Source organism: Vidua macroura, chromosome 4, assembly GCF_024509145.1.
Source record: "Vidua macroura isolate BioBank_ID:100142 chromosome 4, ASM2450914v1, whole genome shotgun sequence".
Taxonomy (NCBI): Eukaryota; Metazoa; Chordata; class Aves; order Passeriformes; family Viduidae; genus Vidua; species Vidua macroura.
The window spans coordinates 73280911-73306326 of record NC_071574.1 but is presented as its reverse complement, the minus strand read 5'-3'; the positions used below and the strand labels follow the sequence as shown (position 1 = coordinate 73306326).

Below are 25416 nucleotides of genomic sequence, written 5' to 3'. Positions count from 1 at the left end.
CTCTTGGCACTCCCAGGGCAGTCATTTACAAACAAAAAAGGGCCCTTGTAGGGAATTAATTCTCCCTTGGAAACAAATTCATCATTAAATGGTTCAGTTGGCTGAGACAGCACATTGCCAGGTTGGGTGGGAGTCCCCGGGGAGGCCGTGTGGCTTCTGCTGGTGACGTTCCATCGTCCTTGGGATGAACCTTCCAACTACTGGGAGCTTCCCATGGCAGGGGGTTGGAACTGGGTGACCTTTAAGGTCACTTCCAGCCCAAACCATTCCACGATTCTGTGAAGGAAGCAGCATCTCCAGCTGGGAGGGGCGAGCAGCTGTCGGTCCTCCATGACTTTTACCCCCAAAAATTGGCAGTAGCCACGAGGTCATAGAATCACAGAATTGTTAAGGTTGGAGAAGATTTTTCAGATGATCAAATCCAACCCTGAAGGCAGTGGGAGGGAGGTGCAGGCACTGGACCCTCCTGGCTTGTCACACACCGTGACCCCATCACCTCTTGTTCAGTGCAAACTCGTAAATCACATGGAAGCTTTAAAACCCTTTAGGGAGCTTCTGAGGAGTTCCTTGCATTTATTATCAGGCTCAGATCCTCTCAGACAATGGGTTTGTCATCTTACAGAGCCTCCTCTCGGGGTGCTCCCCTGCTGTGCTGGGGGACAGTTTTGTGTCCCCTGTGTGGCCGCGCACCGGTGAGCTGTGCTTTGCATTTCCAAGAATTTAATGAAAATCCCGCGGCAGGGATGATTTCCCAGCTCTCTTTGGTGCTTGCGGGTGGAAGATAAGCGTGGCCTCACCTGTTGTGTGTTTTGTCCCCGCAGTGAAGGAGCTGCTGGCCTCACCGAAGCTGACCCACAAGCGAGCGTTCAGCGACGACGTGTCCCAGGTCAGCCCCGTGCTGGAGCCCAAAGCCCCGCAGAGCCCCGGGCCAAAGAAGGACCCCGTGTCCCGCTCGTCCCTGTGCATCAACGGCAGCCACGTGTACGGGGAGGAGGCAGCCCCCAGGAACCCGCCCGCCTCTGCCCCCCTGCCCGTGCCCCGCAGGCAGGACGAGGCTTTCGGCTTCACCCCCCTGCACCCCGACCCCCACCAGGCGCCCTGGGGGCTGGGCAGCCTGGAGAGGGCCCAGCAGAGGGACGAGCCCAGGTTCATCCCTTCCCCTCCCAGCCTGGCCCTGCAGGAAGAGCTCAAGGTGTCCACCAAGGCTGTGACCCTCAGCAACCACCTGGGCAGGGCCAGGATGGAGGAGAGCCATCGCCTGGAGGGCAAACCCACGCAGGCCGCGGCTGCCACGGGCTCCTCCGCGGAGCCAGCCAAGGACAGGGCGCCCGAGGACGCCAGGAAGGAGGACAAGAGAGCCAAGGGAGGCTTCTTCCACCACGGGGGCACCCGGAGCGACGCGGCGGGCAAAGGCCAGGGGGACAGAGGGACCCCCGTCCACGCCTCGGCCGCGGGGGACGAGAGGAGTAAGAGCAGCGGCTGGTTTGGGTCCAAGGAGCCCAAAGAGTCCCCTCAGAAACCCAGGTCAGTGGAAGGGGGTGTGGAGGTCCAGGCTGGTGGTTCCTGCCCCAAATTCCCGTCTCCAGCGGCTCCTGGGTGCTCCTGGGAGTGCCCAGGCAAGGGCAGAGCAGGGAAATGCTTCCTTGCTCTTAAATGTCTCCAAGGGAAGGGGATTTTCCTGGATCCTCTCCTGGCTTCTGCCAGAAACCACCTCTGCTGGATGTGGGATGTGTTTTCCTCTCAGGGAAGGGAGGGATCCCCTCCATGGAGAGGTTTCCCTCTGCAGAGGTGAGGTTCAGTGTGGTCACACCAAGTGGCTCTGTGGCTTCAAAATACAGATTCATTATCCTTTAATGAGCTAAAAAAGCTTCCCTGGCAGTCAGGCTGGGATGTGGGATACTGGGATTTGTAATCACATTCTTGTTTTGAGCCCCACACCCCCCTACAGGATCTGGTCAGGGTGCAGCACTTTGGTTACATGAGATATCATGAATATTCCCAAAGTAACTAATCCCAACCCTGCTCTTTCCTCTTCCCATCCCACCCAGCCTTCCCTTCTCCCAGTTACCAATCTCTAACTGTTCTTTCTTTGTGTGGTGATTCATCCCTCCAAGTCCTCGGGGTTTGTGGTGTTTGTGCTGTTCCTGTGAGGAATTTATCACCCGTGTCCCCCGCTCAGCCCCTGGAGCTGAGCTGGCAGTCCAGAGGTCGAGGGTGGTGTCAGTGAGAGGCAGGAAGTGGGGTTAAAATCAGCCAGAGAAAACATCCAGCACTCAGAGCTGGGCCAGTCTGCAGCCTTGGTTTATTAGAGGGATTTCCTAATCTGGGCTGACTTTAACCTAATTTATTAAGCAGAAGGATTTGAGTTCAGTCTGAGCCTCCTTTATTGAAGAGGGCACTCCTGGTTTATTCCACATAGCCTGGCTCCCACATGGGTCAAACTTGGGAAGGGATGAGCACATCCCTCAGCACCAGCCCCAGAATTGCTGCTTTCCACAGGAAGGTGTCATGCCCTTGGTGGCCTTGGGGCAGAGCTGGGGACACTGGGACAGGCAGGAGCTGCTCCTCTGGGTCAGGAGCATCAGGAATATCCCATCCCACAAGGCTGGAGCTCAGTCCCACAAGGTCCATCACTGGCAAGGAGCAGGCAGGATGTGGGAGCTCTGCCCTATTCCAGCAGCAGGAGAGACAAGTGTGAGGTCTGGGGGCTGCTGTGCTGCATCCCTGGCATTCCCTATCCCTGGAAGTGTCCAAGGCCAGGTTGGATGGGGCTTGGAGCACCTGGGGATGGTGGAAGGTCCCTGTCCATGGCAGGGGTGGAATGGGATGGGCTTTAAGGTCCCTTCCAGCCCTCACCATGCTGGGATTCTGTGATTCCCAGGAGACTCAAAGCCCTGGCAGTGGTTTGGTGTCACATCCCAGGGCAGGATTTGTGCATGAGCCTGAAGGACTCCGGTCTCTGCACCCTGTCCTTGAGGAAGGACAGAGTATTCCCACTCAAGATATTTCTTTGAATTTTTCTTTCTAATTTTGGGATAAGAAACCTGCTGGTTAAGGCCTAGAATAAAAAAAAAATCAAGGCTTAAAAATCCTGCTGGATCCAGGCAGTGACTCCACAAGGCAGCCAGGGAAGCAGGGATGGGATGGGATGGGATGGGATGGGATGGGATGGGATGGGATGGGATGGGATGGGATGGGATGGGATGGGATGGGATGGAGCTGCCCTCGGCATCTCTCTCTGGGGCCTTTTCCTTGGGAAATGGTGAGAAGCCAGCAGTTTTTCCCCTGTTGGCAGTCCTGGGAAGGAGGCAGGCAGGGATGTCAGATCCAGCTGGAATTCAGCTCCTTGTCCATCCAACCCAGGGAATAATCACCAGGAGTGCCCCATAACTGCTGCTTTCTGACAGCTCCCTGCCTCCCTGGACTCATTCCCAGCGTTGCTCCTTTCCCAGAGGGTTCCACTCCATGGGTTTGTTTAAATCCCCTTCAGTGCTCGCAGTTTAATCTCAAGCTCAGCCAGAGCTGAGCTTTGCTCAGAGCTCCCTTCACAAGGACTTTGTCTTGTGAGGAGAGACTTGGATGAGCTGTGTGGCAGCAGCTCCTCTGGCTGGGGTTTTCTCTCCCAAAACCAGGAATGGATTCCAAGCAGCACGAGCTGCAGGGAAGGAATTCACAGAGCCCCTTTGGGCTGGTTGGGAACATCTGAGTGGGCTTTAAGTGCAGTTTGCAATTGAGAATGGGAAATAATGAGCTTCAACTGGAGCAGGGGGGCTTGAGAGGAGGAGCTGGGAGAAGTGGCTCCTGGAGGATGGGGAGATGCTGGAGCTGCCTGGCTGGGAAGGGATTTCTCCCTCCCAGTGTCCAGGGATTTGGCACTGGGATAGCTGAGAACCTTTGGGGAGCATTACAGGAATCATTTGGTGACCAAGGCTGATTTGCTGCAGAAAGGCCCTCACAGGGCCAGGGTTTGTCTCTGCCCTGCTTTTCCCAGTGCTTCAGTTTTCCTGGCCATTCATTAGGACATCATTACCCATTTTAATTATACAGAACTGACTTCTCTGCTTTTATTTACACTGAACGACCTCCTGGACCAAGCTGGCGATTCAGGTCAAAGCTGTGGAAGAGCTTTTAGGTCTTGGTGGCTTCAAAGTGCCAGAGGGCAGGGTCAGATGGGATCTTGGGAAGGCATTCCTGGCTGGGAGGGTGGGGAGGAGCTGGCACAGGTGCCCAGAGCAGCTGTGGCTGCCCCTGGATCCCTGGCAGTGCCCAAGGCCAGGCTGGGGCTTGGAGCAGCCTGGGGCAGTGGGAGGTGTCCCTGCCATGGCAGGGGTGGCACTGGGTGGGATTTAAGGTCCCTTCCAGCCCAAACCATTCCAGGTTCTCTGGTCTCTGGGGGTTCTCTGATGTCCATTTGTGGCTGTTCAGGAGCAGTGTCACTCCTAGAGCTGAATTAACCCTTGCTCTGGAGAGAAGCAGCCTCTGAACTGAGCAGTTTTAAGTCTTGGCTTACTTGCAGAAAGGGCTTTTTCCCTCCTGCTCTCCTGACTCTGGATATTTCAGCTTTGTGGCTTCTGCCAGCAGCACCTTCTCAGCTGTTTGGCCACCTTGCATAGGCCAAGTTTAACCCAGAGCTGAACGTGGTGAGAAAGCATCAAAATCAGTCACTTTGCCAGCCCAGAAGCCTCAGCCTGTAATTAGTTAAAAGGTCTGTAATTAGAAGGATGGTTTGAGTTTGCCTGCAGCAAAGCCCAGCCTGGCACAGCTCATCTTTACCCACTTGCTCTGCCAAACACACCCTTCCCAAAATAAGGAGCTGCTGCTTTGGGCTGGGTTTAGCTTGATAAAGCTTTACAAAGAGGGTTTTGTTGTGTGCTGGGTGGGTTTTGCTGAGCCCTCAGTGTGGGAGCTGGCTCTGCAAGCCTGTCTCTGCTCTCACTGGGGACAGAACTGGGCATTTCTTATTTACACCCTGTTTTCCCTGATTCTTCTCAGGGAAGCAGGTCCCAAAGGCTCTGATCATCATCCCTGGCTTTGCTAATCCCTGGGAGCTCCAGGCTTTGATTCTGGAGGGGATGGGAGCAGTAGGAAGATGGTGTTTGCTCTTTGGAGGCTGCATAAAAGCCTGGTTGGGGGTTGTTGTTTTGAATGTCAGTGGTTAAGGGTTGTGGTAAGGAAGAAGCTCAGCAGGTTTATTTGAGGCAAAGCCTGGGGCTGAAACAATCCTTTACATGTTTCCAGGGTTTCCTCCAATGTTATCAGAGCTCTGCAGCTCCTGCTTCCTGTGGAGAATCCTGATGATAAAATGGGACTGCATCTTAGGCCTGGCAACAGGAGAAAGAGGAAATTCTGCTCTGTCCTATAAAAACAGGGGCATCAGTTCCATTTTCAGGTTCAAGCCCCTTCCCAGAGTCCTTACCCTTGGATCCAGCAGTGAGGCCAAATACTGATGACTCAGTTCCTCCCTGTTCCTCGTGTGCTCCTAAAAAGTGCCTTTGCTAAGGGCTGGGAATGGGAGCAGGGCTGGGAATGGGTGGAGCAGAGTCCTTGGCCAGGCTGGCAGGGCTGGGATGGAGCATGGAGGCTGTGGCAGCCCCTCCAAAGGCAGCAGGACTCCGAGAGCAGAGCCTGGCAAGCGGCAGAGACTGAGGAAGAGGGAGATGAAGGCCATGGTGTGAGAGCAGAGCGTTGTGGCTAACAGGGATGAATCCACAGGAGCCCTCAGGGTCCCAGCTCTGGCACAGGGATTGTAGCCAGGAGAGTGCAGCTCTGCCCCTGCCTTGGAGCAGCCCCAGGGATGGAGTGGGATCAGTGAGAGGAGCCTGCAAGGCTGGAAAATGGCTCTTTGTGCTGCTGAGCCTGCCTTTCCCAGGGGTGGGCACGAGGCAGGATGGGGAGCTGGATCCAGAGCTGGCACCAGCTCAGCCCTGATGTGCTCTGGAACCGTCCAGGAAAAGCACAGCCCCACTCCCACTCCTAAAAGTGGGAATTGGGGCTTGAAGTTTGCATCTTCCTGGGTTCCTTGCTGCCCATATCTCTCCTATTTTTTGAAATTCTCTCCTGTTTTTTGAAATTTGAAACACCAAATGGATGAAATCCCCATCCATTTGAATAGGGATGATGGACAGGTGAGGCCCAAGGGAAGAGCAAAGTGGTTATTGCACAGATAACTATTATAGATAATTTATGAATTGTTACAGGTGATTTATTAGAGAGAAATCCAGTCCTTCCACCTCTGGAATTCCTATTTAAAACTCATTCCCTGACTCCTTCCCTCTGGTGCTCCCACCCTGTACAAAAATGTCCTGGGCTGCTGTTCCCATCTCTGCCCAGCCCCTTCCTGCACAATTCCTGCCGTGCCAGCCCTGCTCAGGTCGGTGGGAGGAGATTCCTGACCCCTGCCAGCTCTGAAGCTGCTGCAGGGTGCTCCAGCACCTCGACCCTGTGCTTTTGCACCCAAGGGAGCCCTGTCAGTGGGAGAATGGGGCCAAGAGCAGCTGGGGAGTGGCACACACGGCACATCCCCGGATCCAGCCCTCCCAGGAGGGATTTCCCCTTGAGCTGCAGCACATCAGGGCTGGGTCCATCCCTGCCCTTCCCAAAGTGCTGCTTCTGCAGCGCATGTGCTGTTCTCTCCTGGTGCTGCAGAGCCCCCCACGCTCCTGCAGCCAGGCTGGGCACTGCAGAGCCCTGTCCTCAGCCCGAGCTCCAGCCTGGGATCCGCAGGGAGAAATCTCCCTGCGCTGAACAAGCTGTTTCCAATAGACTTTTTCCATCAGGGGGTTGCTCAGCAATATTTTATTTCCTTTTTTTTTTTTTATTGCTGCGAGGCTCAAAGGCGTCTGTGAAGTGCTGCCAAACAAATAAATGAGGGCAGGGAGGTACCCGAGATTTATTTTGGCTGGCGGAGCTGTGTGCTGGGAATGGGAGGGGAGGAGGAGGAGGAGGAGGAGGAGGAGGAGGGTGAGTCAGCGTTTCAGTGCTGCACGGAGCTGCTTCCATCAGGCAAGTGTAGGTTTCCCTCTAGAGGAACCTGCCGTGCTCCACTCGTGCTGTCACCCAGCACTTGCAGCATCCTCCTCGCTCAGGGAGAGCCTCCTCCCTCAGGGAGGGTGGGGAAGGGCCTTTGGGGCAGAGCAGGGCTCCTGCCAGCGCCGGGCTGGTGGCCAAAGCAGGGATGTTCCTCCCAAGGAACGGGCTTGAACGGTGCCGCTGCACTTTGAAATCCCCGTGGAAAGTCACAGATTCTCCAACGGCCTCAGGCTGTGCCAGGGGAAGGTCAGGTCGGATAGTGGGAAAATCTCTTCCTGTAAAGGTTTGTCCAGCCCTGGCACGGCTGCCCAGGGCAGGGGGAGAGTTCCCATCCCTGGAGGGCTTTAAAAGCCCTGTGGATGTGGCACTTGGGGACCTGGGTCAGTGGTGGCCTGGGCACTGCTGGGGGTGGTTGGGGTCGATGGTTTTAGAGGGCTTTTCCAACCTAAACATTCCATGGTGCTTCTGCCTGGAATTTGCAGCCAAGAGCCCCTGAGCAAACCCCAGTGGGTCCCAGCAGGAATGGGGTTGAGAAGCAGAAAGGAAATTTCCACAGTGGAGCTGAAGGAGGAAAATGAGAATCCAGCAAAGATGGATTCAAGTTCTGTCTTTATCTATTTAGCCAATATCAGCAGGTCCAGCACCTCATGAGCCCCACCAGGACTCTACAAGGCCTGCAGGGACAGGACCTGGGGAATGGCTCCCACTGGGAAAGGGGAGATTGGGCTGGGATCTTTTGAAGGAATTGCTGGCTGGGAGGGTGGGGAGGGGCTGGGCTGGAATTCCCAGATTTGCTGTGGCTGCCCCTGGATCCCTGGCAGTGCCCAAGGCCAGGTGGGACACTGGGGCTGGAGCAGCCTGGGACAGTGGGAGGTGTCCCTGCCATGGCAGGGGTGGCACTGGGGGGGATTTAAGGTCCCTTCCAATGCAAACCATTCCATGATGACCTGGGGAATGAAGACAGGATCATCTCGGGGGTTTGAAGAGGCCTTGAAGCTGTTCCTGCACCTGTGCAGGTGGGGATTGGTGCAATTCCAGGTGCCTGGGCAAGGGGCTGCTCTGGTATCAGCCACACCTGAGGAGGGAACTTCACCCACTCAGCTTCTGGCAGCTGGCAAGGTCGTTAGCAGCCAGTGCTCGTTAATCAGTGCAGCTGATTAATGCTCTGCAGCCTTTTGGAGCTGGAGCCCAGCAGAGCTGGATCAGGCCCTGGCTGCTCTTACTCAGCACAAAGGATGGATCTCAGTCTGGAGCAAACATGGAAGCAGTGCCAGCAGGACAAGCAGAGGTGGGGCAGGGCCGTGTGCCCCTTGCAGCCACCCTGGGATCGTGGTGGTCGGACCTTGTCACCTTCCCTTGTCACCTTCCCTTGTCACCTTCCCTCTCCAGCTGGGAAGGAAAATTTGCCATGGTGTGCCCTGTTTAAATCTATTTGTGGACGTTGGGAACTCATCCAGCTGAGGGGTCAGGTACTGAGCAGTGCTCTCCTCTTCTGGGGAGCTTAAATTCGAGGGCGATTAGGGAAAAAGGTCCAACCCTCTGCTGATCTCCGGGCTGGGAATGTGGAGAGGTTTCTCTCCACTCAGAGAGTGGCTGCCAGGCTGGAGTGGTTTGTGCCTCAGGGTCCATCAGCTTCTCCCAGAACTTCTGGAGACTTTGAGTGCTCAGCAGAGCTCAAAACCCCCGGGAGGAGCTGGGCTGCAGCTGCTGGCTGCTCCTGGCAGTTCCTGGCTCTTCCTCCCCGGGCCAAGCAGAAGAGGACACGGAGCAGGGCGGGGCTGCGTGGGGACCAGGCTGGGCACGGCCACCACCGCTGCTTGTGACAGCAGGAGAGGGCACCCACGAGCTGTCTGTGCCCCAAAGGCAGCTGCAGCTTGGAGCCAGGATGAAGGGGTCGAGGCTTTTCTTTGTCCCTGGGTTGCCAGGTCTCTTCAGTGGTGTCCCACGGGTGCTGGAGCAGAGCCGGGAGCGTTCCCTGTCCCCAGACTGGCATGGGGGACTTTGGTGGCATGGATGGCTTCAATGGGCACCTTTCCAAGGAGCTGCTCAGAGGAGGATGCGGGAAGGGGCTGTGGAGCTGCCAGGAGTGGGAGCAGGGGGTGCCCTTGGTGGGGGCATCACTCCTGGGCCAAGGTGCTGCCAGCCCAACGCCCTCCCTGCTTTGGGACCGACCAGCTGCACCATCACCAGTGTCAGTTTTTGCCTCAAGATGGCATTTTGTGCTTTAAGATGTGTCTGAGGCGTTTGGTGGATGCACAATAACATGGAAATGGTTGTCCAAGCAACTCTGTGATCTTGCAGTGCCGCCTGCAATCCCTCCCAGCAGCTGGGCAGGGAAATGCCAGGGTGTAGCCCCAGGGCTGGACATACCCTGGGCACCTTGGCAAAGCAATTCACTTATTCCTTCCTCTTAGACCTTGCTGTGCCCAGAGCTGGCTGATCCATGCCCATATTTCTCCCCAGCCAAGACAGGAACTCTCTGGAGCTCTCTGGTGCAGGAGGCATCAATCCCATGGGATCTGTTATGGGGCAGGGCCAGGTGCCCCTGTCCTGGGGATGGGATTGCTCCTCCCAAGGGTGAGGCAAGGGGATGGGCCCAGGAGGAGGGAGTGGCAGTCAGAGCACCAGATGGATGTGGGGTGTCCACGGCACACCCCCCCTTTGTGATGTGAAAACCTCTGAGCCTGGTGAGCCTCCTCGGGGCGGTGACTCCACACTGCAAGGAAGATCAATGAAATCCCAAAGAAAGGCCCCTCAGTCCTGCTTGAACAGGCAGCAGGGTGCTGTCAGCTTCCCTTGGGGTGAGATTCTGAATTCCAGGTGTGCTGAATCCCTTCCACCTTGGGATCCCCCGTGGGCTTTCAGGCATCTCGGGATCTGGGGCAGAAGTGATGTGACAAGGGGCACGTGGGAGGCAGGGCAGAGTCCAGAGTGGGGACAGGGCCCTGTCCTGGCCACGTGCTCCTTCCTGCTGGGCTCTTGTTCCTGGGCCTCCCTCAGCCCTGTCCCTCCCTCCTGAGCAAGCGTGAGCTCCGTGTGTGCTCCCGTCCTGGTCACGCTGGCAAACCCGTGAGGAGGCACTGGGGTGAACTGGGAAAAACTCCTCTGTGTGCCTGCACTGGTTCAAGTAACCCTGATCCAAGGGCTGCTCCTCGTGCTCCAGCTGCCCTGGGTGCCACCAGCACCGGGACAAACTCTCCGGGCGAGTCCTGGGGCTGCAGGAGGTGGGGAAACCTCTCTGGCCTCTGGGCGTGCCGAGGCAGAGAGGGGAATGTGGAGGAGTGTCCTGGGAGTAGGGCTGCCCCTTCCTGGGTGTCGTGCATGCCCTTTCCACGCCGTGACTCCATAATCATTGCTCTGCCTAACAAGAGCCAGGCATGGATTTGGTCACTGCGCTGCTTGGAGCGGAGCGTCTGTGGTGTGTGTGGTGTGTGCTTCCAGCCCTGTCACGGCATTAACCAGGAGGACTGTTCTGTCTTCCCTCCACAGCCTGGAAGTGTCTCCTCAGGTAGAAACCAGCTCAGATGCTCCTTCTCATTCTGCTCCCTGCTCCCCTGCCCCGTGCCCTGCTGCCCTTCCCGCTAGCATGCCGAGCTCTAACCTCCCTCCCGCTCCTGGAGACAGGCAGGCCGGATGCTTGGCCCCCACCAACCCATTCCTCAACTCCCTGCAGAGCAATCCCTTCTTTGAGGAGCTCCTCGCTGACCAGGTACTAAATTCTCCTTCACCTACTCACTTTCTCTCTAGTTTCCCGCCTGGGCCGCGTGCTGCACCAGAGGTCGCTGGGAGCTTTTATTCCTCTGAGGATTGCAGTCCCTCTGCCTCCCCAAGGCAGACAGACCCCGAGAGGGAGTCTCCAGCCCAAAGTGTTGGTGTCCCCGTGCCAGAAACCACTCCCCCAGCACCGGGAGAGCTCCCTCCTGCCGACAGCGACCCCGCCGTCCCCCCGCTGCCCTCGGAGTGGGACGATACCTTCGATGCCTTTGCCACCAGCAGGCTCAAACCAGAGCGGAAGAAGGAGAACTTCTTTGCCTCGGTGGCAGCAGAGGGCATGGCTTTCATCGACGACCCCAACAGAGCCAGCCCGACAGAGAGCTCAGCAGAGCCCCCCTGCCAAAAGGGCTCCAAAGTGTTCGAAAAGGCCGAGTCGCCCATCGGCCCTGAGATCCCTGCAGCTCTCCGCTCTTGGACAAATTTCTCCAGTTTAGACGTGGGGGCCAACCTGGTGAGCACCACCCAGGAGGCCACGGTGATCGAGGACGTGCTGAGCCCCGTGTCCGCGGGGTCCGTGGCCAGGAGGAGGAAAAGCAGCACGCCCATGGTCTGGACAGCCGCGTTTGCCTCGGGCAAGCCCGGGGACAAAGAGGCATCAACAGCACCGAGCACTGAAAATAGCGCTAGGGAGGAGGGGGACAGCGGTGAGGAGGAGTCCTGCAGCGCAGGGACGAACGGCTGGATGACCATAGCCACGGAAACCGCCGCTGACCCCTCGGAGAGCGCCCCGAGCGCGGCCGAGGAGCGCACGGCTCCCACGGGCCCCTTCGGCCCGCGCCCGCCCTTCCTGCGCGAGGGCACCTTTGAAGGCCAGAGCTCGTCCCGTGCCGCCGCCTGCGTGTTAGCCAGGAGCTCCTTCCCCCCCGAGCTGGCCCCCGAGGCCCTGCCCGGCGGCACCGTGGTGGCCGTGCCCCCGCGGGTGCTCGGGGACGCGGCGGGGCGAAGGTTCCCCGAGCCGGGCGCGGAGCCCGGGGGAGGCCAGGAGGGCGCCTTCGACATCCGCAGCTCGGTGTTCCGGCTGCAGGCCAGCATGCGGCTGGAGGCCAGCGACGGCCTCCTGAAGTTCAGCTCCGACATCCGCGAGAGGCGCGTGGTGCTGTCCCCGTGGGCAGGGCCCCAGGGCCGCGAGGAGCCGGTGCCCGGCCTGGCCGTGCCGCCCCCCAAACCCCCCAGGCGCTTCGCAGCCGCGGGCGCTGTGGGGGACGGCGAGGAGGAGGAGGCTGCTGGCGCCCAGCAAGGCAAACAGGAGCCACGGGAAGAGCCAGAGGGCCCAAGAGCAGAGATGGAATTGCCAAGGAGCCGTGGGAGCAGCGCCGTGCCGGCGCCTCCCGGCCTGCCCGCACCGGGAGCGGACGCCGCTGAAGCCGGGAGCGAGTTCCCGGCATCTGAGGGTGCCAGAGCTGCCGCTGTGGACTCAGCGGCTGGCTTGGAGACAGGAGCCAGCCAGCTGGGGACAGGGGACGCCTCTGTGGGGGAGCACCCGTCAGAGATGAACGAGACAGATGTGGCCGAGCAGTTTGAGACTTGCACATCCAAGTTCTCCCTGGATGGACTGGACCAGTCTGGTGCTGAGGAGAGCTGGAGCCAGCCCCGTTTATCCCCTCAGGGGGCCACAGACGGTGCCAAGTGGGAAACGGCCTCCAAACGGGAGCTGTTCCCTGAGGAGCTCAGTATTTCAGGACTAAACCCACCTTCCAAGCTAGACCTGGGCCAGCTGACCAGCTGGACAGCTCTGGAAGAGCAGGAGGCAGCTGGGCGTCCACACCCGCAGCCCCAAAGGTCAGAACACGGGCAGAGTCCATCCCAGCCGGAGCTGGCATGCCAGGATGGTGAGGGGCGAGCAGGAGAGCAGCCTGAGCCCCGTGCCCCTCCCCAGGAGGCAGAGCAGGGCAGGACCCCCACCAGCAAGGAGCCCGGGGGGCACTGGGCAGAGAGCAGGATAGACTTCAAGAAAGCTGATTTCTGGAAGCCAGATAGGGCAGTGGAGAGGCACACGCAGGGAGCTCCAGCCCTGAGAAATCCCTTTACCCTGGCGCTGAGCCCGAAATCCCCGAGCAATCCCTTTGTGGAGAAGCCCCCAGCCCCTCTCCCTGTCCAAGCCGTGCTGCCCGAAAAGCTTGAGCAGGGCGACTTCAGCTTCCTCAGCCTGCAGGAGGAAGCCCCCGGGCACGGCTTGCAGCCCACTAACGCTACCCCCCTGCATGCCAGCCAGCCCCTGGCCTTCTCCACCCCTTTCCTCGTGGCTGCCACTAACCCCGAGCCGTGTGGCCGCCCCCGGCCCCCCGCGGGGGTCCCCGCCAGCCGCGCCGCCGCCCGGCCCTGCCCGTGCCCGCAGCCCCGGGACGCACAAGCTTCAGCGCTCCTGGTTCTGCCCAGGGAGACACGGCCGGCTGAGGAGCCCCTTGGCCAGCAGACGAGCAGGTGAGCACTGCGGGGAAGGCGAAGGGCGTGCGTGTGGGAGAGGTGAGCCCTGGCCCCTTCTGCTCCTGGCCCCTTCTCTCTGCTCCTGGCAGGGCTGCACGCAGCTGGGCTGGCTCCACGCAGTGCTGCAGCTCCTGTTCCCTCACCTTGCCCCAATCCCAGAGAGCCCAGCCTGAGCTGCTTGGCTCTCTGGGATGCTGGAGGGAGTGGCCACTGGTGTCCAGTGTGTTCCCTGGGCCAGGGCAAAGGGTTCCATGCACCCACGACCTGCCCCAGCTGGAAATTCAGAGCTGCACCCACATTGCACCCAGTGCTGATTTTGGCTCCATCATCCCCCCCGTGCTTGCAGGAGAAATGCCTTTCCCGTGCCCGCCAGGAGAGCTTGTGGCTGTTTGTGCTCTCCTGAGCTCCCTCATGGCATGTGCACAGCTGCTGCCCCTGCCATCCATCCAGCTTTGGCTGCTTTCCTCTCAAGTGCCCGTTGGGTACTGAAAACCTTCTCTCCGTAGCCAAAAAGAGAGTTTTTTCATCAGGGCGAAATGCCCCTCTCCCCTCCCTCCTGCCAGATGCCCAGTGGTGATGAGGCACGTGGGGATTAGCCTTGAGGCTGTTGGGAATGGGGAGGGTGGAAAGAAGGGGCTGTTCCTCCTCCCAGGTCACTCGTGGGTCTGTACAAATGCCACGAAGCATTTGAGCATTTGAGCTCAGGGCATGGAGTCTTGCTCTGTGTCCTTCAGTTCATCTCATTTTCCTGGTACTCCTTCCCCTGGTCTGCCTGGGCTCTGCCTGCCCAAGGGATTTACCAAGCTCCAGCAGGGATTTATTGATCAGCCTCACTGATCATGAGGCAAATGGAGCTTCCTGGGGGCACCAAAATGGTAAAAATCCCACCTGCCCCAAGAGCAAGATTGGTTGTGGCCCTGGGGAGAGGAAGGGAGGGAGGATGGGGCCAGCAGAACTCGCTGAGCTCCAGTCCTTCCACAAGGGGATCCCTTCTTGGGTTGAGCATGAGGTGCAAAGTGATCTCAGGGGAGCAAAGACAGCACCTGGCTGGGTCTGTCAGATGATAGTTTTTCTTCTTATTTAAGCCAGACCCTCCAATCATTTTTAATTGGATTATTCATCCACCAGCAGATAGCCTTCTTCAAAATTTGCAGGGATGCTGCACAGAAACATGGATTTTGATACGTTTCATGGAAAGAGAAGTGTCCTGCGATCCCAAAGGGATAACTGAGGCAGTGAGGGAGGTACAGGAGTCTCTGTGTTGGTAGTACCTGCTCATGGTCATCCCCAGCCGTGCCTGTGTATCCATCCAGGCCTGGCTGGCTCCTGGGATGGAACGGGCTGGGATCCAGGAGCTGGATATCCTGGGTATCAGTGACACGTGGCCAGGAGCTCCTGGAACTTCCATGCTTGGGTTCCTCCAGCACATTTTGGAACTTGCTGTGACTGAAGAACCTCTGAAGAGCTCCTGAGGCCTCTGGGGAAGGCTCTGAGGCTCTGAACTGCTTTATAGGGCTGGGGAGATGTGAGAACTGTCCCAGGGTGAGGGAGCAAGGCTAGAAGGGATAATTTCCCAATCCCCATGGCCATGCTGCCCTTCCCAGGATCATCTCCTGTTGGAATTGCCAGAGGCACAGAGATGAGGGAAAGGTGGTAGAAAAAAGGTGGAAGGGAAAAGGAAATACTTCAGACTTGGAATGGACATTAAGTCCTGGCTGGAACAAAAGTGTCTGCAGGTGAAGGGGAGGGGGTACCTGGTGTGGGATGGTGAGAGTTTGGGGTGAGGGGTTCAGACAGCTGGAAACTGGGAATGGGGTCCCGTGGCCCCTTCCCAAGTGGCCAGAGGCTCTTTGATCATCTTGTGGCTGCTGGGGCAGGGGAGCATCAGCTGCAACTCCCAGGTGTGTGGAGGGCCCTTTGCTGCTCCTGGGGATAGGGCAGGGTGGTGGCTCCACTGCTGGGGACGTGTCACATCCCTGGGACAGGACAGACCCCAAGGACAGCCTGGGACTGTGCCTTGGGAGCTGCACTGCCTGCAGGAGCCCGGCAGCTGTGCAGCTCCTGCTCCTCCACTGCATGGAATCCAGCAGCTGTATAGCTCCTGCTCCTCCACTGCATGGAATCCAGCAGCTGTGCAGCTCCTGCTCCTCCACTGCATGGAATCCAGCAGCTGTGCAGCTCCTGCTCCATTGAATCCAGCAGCTGTGCAGCTCCTGCGCCACTGGAATCCAGCAGCTGTGCAGCTCCTGCTCCATTGAAGCCAGCAGCTGTGCAGCTCCTCTTCCCTTAGATGTGGGGCTGGCCCAGCATCTTGTGGCACTTGCAGGTGACAGGACTGGGGATGTCACAGGTACCGAGGTGGTGGCACAGGCTGTGCCTCCCTCGTGTCAGGAGTGCAGAGGATCACTGTACTCTGAAAATGAGGTGTCAGGTTAAGTCACCTCATCTTGGTGATCCTCGTGGAGCCCCTGGAACTGGGAGCGTTGCTTGGCCCAGGGCCAAACTCAGGGCCAGACCTGGAGATCTGATCCCGAGCCCAGCAATTCCCCTTCCTCCTCTAGACCCTTGCTCCATGGAGAGCTGGCCCTTGGGTGCTGTGTGGTGCTCCAGGCACAGGAGCTGGGCCACGGGAGAGGGATTCCCTTGGATTTCTTCTCTGTGAGGAGCATTTTGATGAGCATTGAAAGGCTCCCTTTGGGAGCTGCTGAGGGAAATGCTCCCGGTTTTTCACTGTGCCCTGCAGTGACCTTGGGAGCACCAGTGAAAGCTGGGACAGGGCAAGGCTGGCTCAGAGAGAGGGACAGGGCTGGGCCAGTGTCACCCTGAGATGTTCCACCTTGGCTTTAAGCTCCATCATAACTCAGGTCCACTTGGGATGCAGTTCTGGATTAGGAGCCAGTGAGCAGCTGATTCCACGCTCGAGTTGATGTTAATGGACCAGGAGAGGAAACTGGTCCAGCTTCTTGGCAGGTCCACCAGACCTTCAGACCTGGCTGTGAGGTGTGAAGCTCCCCTGCTCCTCTGGAAGGACCATCCCAGGACAAACACAGCTCGAGGAACATCTCCAGCCCTTGGATCCTCCCAGAGATGAGTGGAAGAGGCAGAGCCCTGCTCTGCTCAGCCGAGCCCTGCCTGCACCACCCTCAGTGGGAAGCAGTAGGATATTGATTTCTTTTCAAAAGTACCTTTTCCAGCCCTGCAGCAGGGACTGTTCTCACTGCCATGGGGCTGGCAGCTGCCTGTGACCACCCCTGGGTGGTCACACGTCCAAACATGTCCAAGCATTCCCACTGGCTTCCCAGGGCAGCTTGGTCCCAGGGGGGTTCCCAGCCACGCTCTGGTTGTAGCCTCAGTGCTGGCTGAGGGATGCACAAGGTGACAGTGACATTTGGGGCTCAGGCCTGGCTGTGATGAGTGGCCCTGGTGACTCCCCCAGCCCCTCCTCACCCCTGTCCTGCGGTGTCCTAGTGGTTGTAGCTCCTGGTCAGGGTTTAGTCCCAGTGCTGGAGCCTCATGTGCAGAACAGCAACTCCTCCAGCCCCTGGCACTGTCCGTGACTCCCCCTTAGGGCTGTGGGATCCCTCTCCATCCTTTCCAGCTGCCCAGGAATCCTGGGCTCTGTCTTTGTGCTTGGACAGCTCTGCCAAGGGATCAGAGAGTCACAGAGTGTGCTGAGCTGGGAGAGACCCACCAGAGTCATGCATCCAACCCCAGGCCCTGCCCAGACACCCCAAAATCCCACCCTGGCCATCCCTGGCAGCGCTGTCCAAAGGCTCCTGGAGCTCTGGCAGCCTTGGGGCTGTGCCCATTCCCTGGGGAGCCTGGACAGTGCCAGCACCCTCTGGGGAAGCGCCTTTCCTGATCTCCACCTAAACCTCTCCTGACACAGCTCCAGCATTCCCTGGTCCTGTCCCTGGTCACCAGAGGGAAGGGATCAGAGCTGCCCCTGTGCTGTCCCTTGGGAGGAGCCGATCCTTTGGCTTGTTGGAGCAGGTTGGTGGCTGCCAGTGCTGTCCCCTGCCAGCACATGGACAGCAGGAGACATCGTTGTGGTTGAAGAGGATTTCCACTTCCTTCGTATATCCCAATGCCACCACCATGGCCGAGGCACGAGGACACGGCACCGCTGGGACACACAGCTGGTGGGGCTGTCACCCGTGAGAGGCTTTGCAAAGCTGCCAGGTGGAGCTTTGGATGTTTCCATCCCAATGGATGGAGCTTTGGATGTTTCCATCCCAATGGAGAGATATTTGAATGTTTCCATCTCAATGGATGGAGGTTTGAATGTTTCCATCCCAAGGATGAATGTTTGGAGGTTTCCATCCCAATGGATGAATGTTTGGAGGTTTCCATCCCAATGGACAGATATTTGGATGTTTCCATCCCAATGGATGGATGTTTGGATGTTTCCATCCCAATGGACAGCTATTTGGATGTTTCCATCCCAATGGATGGATATTTGGAGGTTTCCATCCCAAGGATGGATATTTGGAGGTTTCCATCCCAGTGGATTGAAATTTGGATGTTTCCATCCCAATGGACAGATATTTGGATGTTTCCATCCTAAGGATGGATATTTGGAGGTTTCCATCCCAATGGATGGATGTTTGGATGTTTCCATCCCAATGGATGGATGTTTGGATGCTTCCATCCCAGTGGACAGATATCTGGATGTTTCCATCCCAAGGATGGTGCACAGCTGTGCCTGCTCCTTGCAGGGAGGGACCATCAGGTCACTTCTCTTTCCATCACTCTGAGAAGGAACTGGATTTTCTTCAAGCCCAGAAAGAACCTTTTTTTGGGTGAAAAGCAAGGCAAAAATAAATGAAAATCTAATTTCCCCTTAACTGGCTCCTCACCCTCCTTTTGGCCTCATGGAGGGGGACAAATTCTGTGGTGGCTTCCAGGCAGGTGACATTCAGCTCTTGGGCTGGAGCATCAGTGGTGACCCCAGACTAACCTGGGGGTCCCTGGGCAGCAAAGAGCTGCTCTGGGCAGTGGGTGCAGCAGGCTCTGATCACACTGGAGCTGCTTTTGAACCCCTGGCAGCTGGGAGTTGTGACCCACGGCGTTCCCAGTGAGGGTGGGCAGTGCAGGTGTGGGCACCAGGATCTCAGCCAAACACGTCTGCTGGGGCTCCTTCTCCTGTCTGGGCGGGAGCAGCTCCGTGGGCTCTGCCCTGCCCTGCTGGCTCTCCTTGGAGCAGCAGAGCTTTGGGTGGCACAGACACCGGGGTTCAGCTGTTCCTCAGTCTCCTGGGCGGTGCCATCCCTGTAGAACACTGGGGAGAGGGAGCAGCTGGGGGTGCTGATTGTCCCACCCTTGTTGCCCGCAGCCCTCACCCCGTGAAGCCCCTGAGTGCTGTGCAGGAGGGCTCCAGCGAGAGGAAGCAGCAGAACAGGGCCAGCCTGAGCTCGGCGCTGAGCAATGGCCTGGAGAGGCTGAAGACAGTGACCACGAGCAGCGTCCAGCCCGTGGCCCCGGCTGGGCAAAACCACCCGGACAAAACCGAGCCCAAGTTAAAGGTAGGAGGCTGTGCCAGACCTGCTCCAGGTGTGCTGCTGGCAGGGAGCTGCCCTGGGGGGAGGCAGAGCAGGTGGGTGAGGGTCCAGGCCTTGGGCTGCTCTGCCTCCCTTCTCCCATGGGCTCTGCACCTCCTCACCCCGTCGTTCTCCCATCACCTGCTTTGGTTTGGGGGTGGTGTTGTGCAGTGTGTGGGTGAATCACTGCTTATAGAATCCTGCAGTAGTTTGGGTTGGAAGGGACCTTAAATCCCATCCAGCTCCACCCCTGCCATGGCAGGGACACCTCCCACTGTCCCAGGCTGCTCCCAGCCCCTTCCAACCTGGTCTCCACAAGGTATGGAAGGTGGAAGGTGTAGTAGCTGCTCTGAAGGGTTCCTAATCCTGGCAGGGGAAGGTGCTTCCTGGAGCTTTGCTGACCTGGATACACTCCAAACACTGCTGTGTTGGGGCCAGCAAAGCACCTGTGGCACCTTTGAGAACACAGAGGGTGTTCTGAGGGTGTCCCCTCCATCCCTTTGTCCACTCCCACTCCCTTTGCCTCCCCAGTGTCACATGGAAAATGCTGCTGGGGTTCACCCGATTGAAGGACAAGCACAACCCTGCGGTCTCAGAAGCCCTGTGGGTGCTGCAGGGAGTTCTGCTGGTCCTTTATGGGCACACGAGGGTCTCTGTGAGTCCCTGTGCTGCTCCTGCCTCTCCAGTTTAGAAAGACAGACACGGAAATAGGAGTGCTCTGCCTGCATCCTGCAAGCATTACCAGGAGCAGAGGTTTTAATTCCAGTCCCTGAATGTCCCTCTTGCTTCCCACCAGGACCCTGCCCAGCCGGACCAGTCAGCCAAGTATTACCACCTGACCCACGACGAGCTGATCCAGCTGCTGCTGCAGAAGGAGGGCGAGCTGAGCAAGAAGGAGGAGCACATCCACGAGCTGGAGAACTACATTGACCAGCTGCTGGTGCGCATCATGGAGCAGTCCCCCACCCTGCTGCAGATCCCACTGGGAGGGGGCCAGGCCCCCTGAGCCTGCCCAGGGCAGCAGCACCCAGCAGAGCTGTGCCCCAGTAACCACGCTGCCAATACCCCCGCACCCCCTCCTCTCACCAGAGGGCTCCAGTGGCTTCTGTTCCCAGAGTTAGCAGGAAGGGTTTTCTGCTCCTTCCTGGCCCAAGCTTACCCCAGCTCGGCTCCAGGGAGCTGTAGGGTGGTGGGCTGCCAGCACCCTATGGGGAGGAGCAGAGCCCTCCCCACGAGGCAGGCGCCTCCGTAGGTTCCCGTGCTGTGACCAAGTGCCACCTCCCAGGCACTCCTGCTGCCAGAGCTTTAAGTGACCCCTGGACATGTGAGAGCTGGAAACCATCTCCTCTGACTTCATCCTGCTGCTGCTCCTCTGCCCACACTCCTCCTCCTCTCTCCCCCGAGGGTGGTGTCCCTTGGCTGCTGGATGGTGTTGGGCTGGTGGGTGACACTGGGGACACTGAGACCCAGTGGGGCTCCCCCAGCACGTTCCTGACCAGAGCCTGTGGGACGCCCCTTCCCCCCGTGCCTCAGTTACCCCCAGTGAAGGGTGAAGAGCCAACTCCAGTTAGTGCCACTCCCTCACCACACCTGTGGGAGATGCTCCACAGAGGGACAGCGCCGGGCCTGGGCTGGTGTCACAGCCTGGCTGGGCCACGCTGGCTCTGCCACAGCACCAGTGCCAGGGTGACACTGCCTGTGTCCCTCATGGCTGGACTGGGAATACGGCAAAGGGAACATGGGATGGTGCCCCAGGAGTGCTGCAGGAGATCCTCTGCGGGCCCCACCCAGCAGCGGCTGCTGTGGCCTGGAGGGACCGAGTGCAGAATCTGCACTGAATTTCCACTCAGTATTCCAAGGAATGCCTGCTCACGGGCTGCCCCGCACTGCCTCTGCCTCATCTGTCCAGCACAGCCAGAAAATGCCCCCAGAGCGAGGCCTGGGGGGGTCTGACCCCTCTGCAGGGCCCCTGTGGGGTCAGGCACCAAAACATTCCTGGCACAGCCCAGAATTCCCGAATCCTGGCAGGACCCTCCCCGGCAGGGCAGTGCCCAGCCTGCTCCCCTGATCACATCCATGTGCTGGGATCAGCTCTCCAGGGCAGTGCCCAGCCTCAGGGGCAGCTCTGTCCACTGCTGACCCCTGAGTGACCACCCAAAGTGTAGCAGCGTGAGACCGCGACTCTTCCCTTTGTTCCAGTTGTAAACTTGTCTATTGCAATTTTCATCAAATTCAGTATATGATCTCTTTTGGCGTGCCAATTTCCCTTTTTGTTTCCAATTTTGGAGTCATGTTTGGGGTGAGGGTGGTAAGCTGGCCAAGGCTACAGGGACCCCCTTGAAGGTGTGAGGGATCCCAGCCCATACTGGGTCTCCACAGATAAGGAACACTCCCCGGGGCAGCACTTTGGGATGGAGTGAGGGTGGAGAAAGTGTAGGACTGGTGTAATTGCACCAATTTGGAGGGGTGTAATTTTTGTTAAATGCAGTTACATCTTCCCTATGGGTAGACCTAACAAGTTCAAGGTGGGTCAAGCATTGGTTGGGAGGTTGATATTGAAGTTGGACACAGTAATGAGCTTTGGAGGATCCCAACAGCTCTAATTCCTGGGGTTCCTCTGGTGCTCGAGGCAGGGACTTGGTCCACCCATCCCAAGCATCTGGCAGATTGGTTTCTTATCTGTACATGGGTATTCATTTGCTGCTAAAGGAGCCCCTACCAGGCACATAGGGAAAGGGTTGTCTATGCTGCCCATGGACAGGCATAGATGGTCTTGCTGCAAAGTCTTGGCCAGTGTGACCCAGATGTTCTGTCTGGGCTGAGGGACAATCCGTGCACCGGCTGATGGAAAGGTGAGGAGCATCCAAAATCCTATCTGCAATAGTTGGGGATTCCCTGCCGCCGGAGACACGGCAGGATACTTGGGGTTGAGTTGATCTGTGAGTTTGAAAAAATGGATTTTTAGACTTCTATGACTTTAATAGCCCCTCATATCTTCCCATCTTATGCCCTCAGTTTTTACTGAGTAGAAAAGGTGTGGGAAAACAAGAGGGGATAACAGTGCAACAAACTAAAGAGAGGCAGCAGTAAAACAAACTAAAGAGGGGTAACAGTGCGAAACAATGAGTGAATGAAACTCAACAGAGAGTCTTATCATCTTCTGGAGCAGTGCAGAATCATCTTCTGTGATGAACATCTGCGTTTACACTCCTTTTCCTTCTCCTCCACGCCACCCGAGCTTGGTCTCTTTGCTGTCCCTGAGGTCCAGGAGGAGTGTCTCTGGATGCTGCATTTGGCTGTTCGATGTACAGCTTGACATTCCTGCCTGGAACCCACCTTGGGCCAGATCCTGTAGATATGCAGGCATGACCTCTCCCCCAAGGAACTAACTGAAATGGGCTCATTATTTGTTTGGATTCAGGGTCTTTGATCAGCACAGGGGGTTTCTCAGTGAGCAGAGCTCTGCTGGTGTTGGAGAAGTGCCTGACAATGGGAGGGTTTGGCTCTGTGAATGAATTATTGAGAAAGTTGATGACATAAAGAGCCTTACATAATCTTTCTACATTTGGTAGTGTTTCAACTCCCCCACGCTGCTGGTCAAAGACTCTCTTGAGTGTACAGTGAGCTCTCTCTACAATGGATTGCCCCACTGGTGAGTGGGGTATGCCAGTGTGGTAATATCACCTCCCATTGATCTATCTAGGAACTGTTTGAAATTTGTGGAGGTGTAAGCTGGACCATTATCTGTTTTGATGCCCTGGGGAATGCCCAGGGTAGAAAACGCTAGGAGAAAATGTTGGATGGCATCTTTTGTCTTTTCTGCTGCGTGGGCTGACGCAAATACAGCCCCAGAGAACGTATCTATGGACACATGAATGTGTTTTTGTCTCCCAAAAGGTGCACAGTGTGTGACATCTGTTTGCCACAGCTGCAAACTTTTGAGGCCTCGGGGGTTAACCCCGGCCCCCATGGAGGGCAAAGCAAACTCCTGGCAATTGGGGCAGGAGCCCACGATTGCTCTTGCCTGTTCCCTTGTGATTTTAAACATCCGGACAAGGGCTGGCACATTTTGGTGGAAAAACTGATGGCTCAGTTTGGCCTGATTGAAAATGTCTGATAGGGTGGTCTGCACTGCCATGGCTAGGAGATCTGCTCTCTGGTTGCCCTCAGTGACTGGTCCTGGGAGGTCAGTGTGTGACCTCACGTGCATGATGTGACATGGTTGCTCTCGGAGGGAGAGGAGGTGTGTTAACTTCAAAAGCAAGCTGTACAAATCTGGATTTGGCACTTCCTTTAACAAAGAATGTTCTGCTCTTTCAGCTATCCCAGCAACATAGGCTGAATCAGTAACTAAATTTAAGAGTTGTTTGAACTTCTCAAAAGCTCTGACAACAGCTGCTAATTCTGCAATTTGTGGGGATCCTCGAACAATTTGAACATCAGACTCCCACTCCTGAGTGTCAGGATTCTTCCACGTCATAACTGACTTGTGGGATCCCCCTGAACCATGAGTAAATGCAGTCAGTGCCTTTAGACGAGTTTTACTTTTTAATGAATTTGGGACCAAATTAAAGCAAGCATTAAATAGCTTATGTTTTGGTAGGTGGATGGAGATCTGGCCTGGCTGGCTGTCAAGAGCAAACTGGAGGTGTTCATTGGTTTGGAGCAAAGGCTCTAGACTGTTTGATGTGACTGGAAGACATTCATGTGAATTCACACCCCGCTAGGGTCCTGAGGCGAGCTCTGGCCTTTGTGATAAGCTGGGCCATAAGCTCCTGGGGTGTTGTGCTGGTCTTATCTGGTTTGTGTGGTTGAAACACCCACTCTGTGATTAGGAACTGATCTCCCAGAGTGGGTCCCACTGGAAAATGAGCCCATGGAACTTGGGTGACTTACCCAGGATGACAAACTGGAAGGGCAGGGTAGGATGTAGTGGGCTTTTCTCGTGGAGAATGCTTCTGATACCTTCTGGATCACGACCTGGGCTTCTGCTGTGATGGTTCGTGGGGAGTCGAGGTCATCAGGGCCTCTCAGAAGGTTGAAAAGCGGTGACAGGTCCTCGGTCCTGATCCCTAGCGATTTATGAACCTTGCTGATGCTCGCACAGAGCTGGTGGATGTGTCTCAGGGTCCTCGGGTTGTCCTTGATGGAGAGCTGCTGGGGTACGAGGGTCTGCTCACCGATTCGGAGCCCAAGGTAGGCCCACAGGCAGGTGTGCTGAATCTCCTCTGCAGCAATTTCAAATCCTGCTCCTTCGATGGCCTGAACAGTCTTTTTGAGGGCAGTCTCCAAATAATAGTCAGTCTCAGTGCAAATTAGAATATCGTCCTCGTACTGAAAAATTATCAGGCAATTTTTCCCGAATGGGTGAGAGAACGCGGGCAACGAACACTTGGCAGGTGGCTCATGAGTCTTTCATCCCCTGAGGAAGAACTTGCCATTGATACCTTCTTAAAGGGGCTTCTCTATTAATTGATGGCACAGAAAATGCAAATCTTGGGGCATCTCTGGGATGGAGCGGGATGTTAAAAAAGCAATCTCTGATATCAATGACTGCCAATTTCCAATCTCTCAGGAGCACTGAAGGTGAGGGCAGGCCAGGCTGTAAAGAGCCCATGTCCTCAATGACCTCGTTGACCTTTCTGATGTCTTGTAGGAGCCTCCACTTGTCTTCGCCCAGTTTGCAAATGACAAAGACAGGGGCGTTCCAAGGGCTAGTGGATGGTACCGTGTGGCCCTTAGACAGCTGCTCCTGCACTAGGGATTCAAGCGCCTTCATTCTGAGTTCTGCCTGGGGCCACTGTTTCACCCAAATGGGATCATCCAATTTCCATGTGAGTGGTGAGGTGGGGGGCTCTACAGTGGTGTGAAGGGATTTTTAGTCTGGCTCCCCACTGTGACAATAGGTCTGTGCCCCAAAAAATTACAGGTGCCTTTACCACAAAAGGTCTTGCTGTGGCAATTTGACCCTCGGGACCTTTAATAAGGATTGACCTTTTACACCTCCTCCAATCCCAGAGATGACTCCATTGGCTGGCACCAGTTCCCAGCCTTGTGGCCACTTGGAGTGAGCAATGATGGTGACATCTGACCCGGTGTCAGCCACAACCTGGAAGAGAAACTTTGATACCCTTGTTAGACAAGCCACACTCTATAAGAGGTCTGTCTTGGCCTAGCATCTCTGCCCAAAAAGCCAGAGGATTTTCTGGCAAAACTTCAGCCCGGGTGGGTACAGGAAAAGCTTGGGCAATGAGTGTGCCCTTAGTCAGACACCAGGGTGGGTCTGTACATATTCCAGTCACAGTGATCTCATCCATTGGCCCCACAGTCTGGACTTCTGTAAGTACGTATAACTCATTAACAGTGTCTCCTGTGATTAAATCATCTCTTGGCCCATCGGGAGGTCCAGGTTTACCAGCTGGAATTTGGCAATCACTTCATTCTCAGATTCAGCAGAAAGAGCACTCACCAGCGTTCTGTGTCCCTGCCTGAAGGCGTTGGAAGCCTCGGAGAGTCGGTGCCCTTCCTCACAGTCAGCGTTGCCACAGATGATTTCTCAATGCCTCGATGCTCTGAGATTGTGGGAAAAGAGGGACAAAACAGCTCAAAAGAAAGGTCTCACAGGAGTTTCGCTGAGTTGACCAGCCCT

At 56.8% G+C, this 25416-nt stretch overlaps 1 protein-coding gene across 1 annotated transcript in view; it reads left to right on the top strand.

The window, feature by feature from the left end:
• RAB11FIP5 (RAB11 family interacting protein 5) overlaps nt 1-21016 on the top strand; it is a 36354-nt gene extending 15338 nt beyond the window's left edge. Inside the window, exons 3-6 of the mRNA XM_053975289.1 lie at nt 822-1524; nt 10777-13224; nt 18563-18752; nt 19564-21016. Coding sequence (XP_053831264.1) covers nt 822-1524; nt 10777-13224; nt 18563-18752; nt 19564-19773 — 3551 coding nt within the window. The 3' untranslated portion in view covers nt 19774-21016. The remainder of the gene's footprint in view (nt 1-821; nt 1525-10776; nt 13225-18562; nt 18753-19563) is intronic.
• Nucleotides 21017-25416: the final 4400 nt, after the last annotated feature.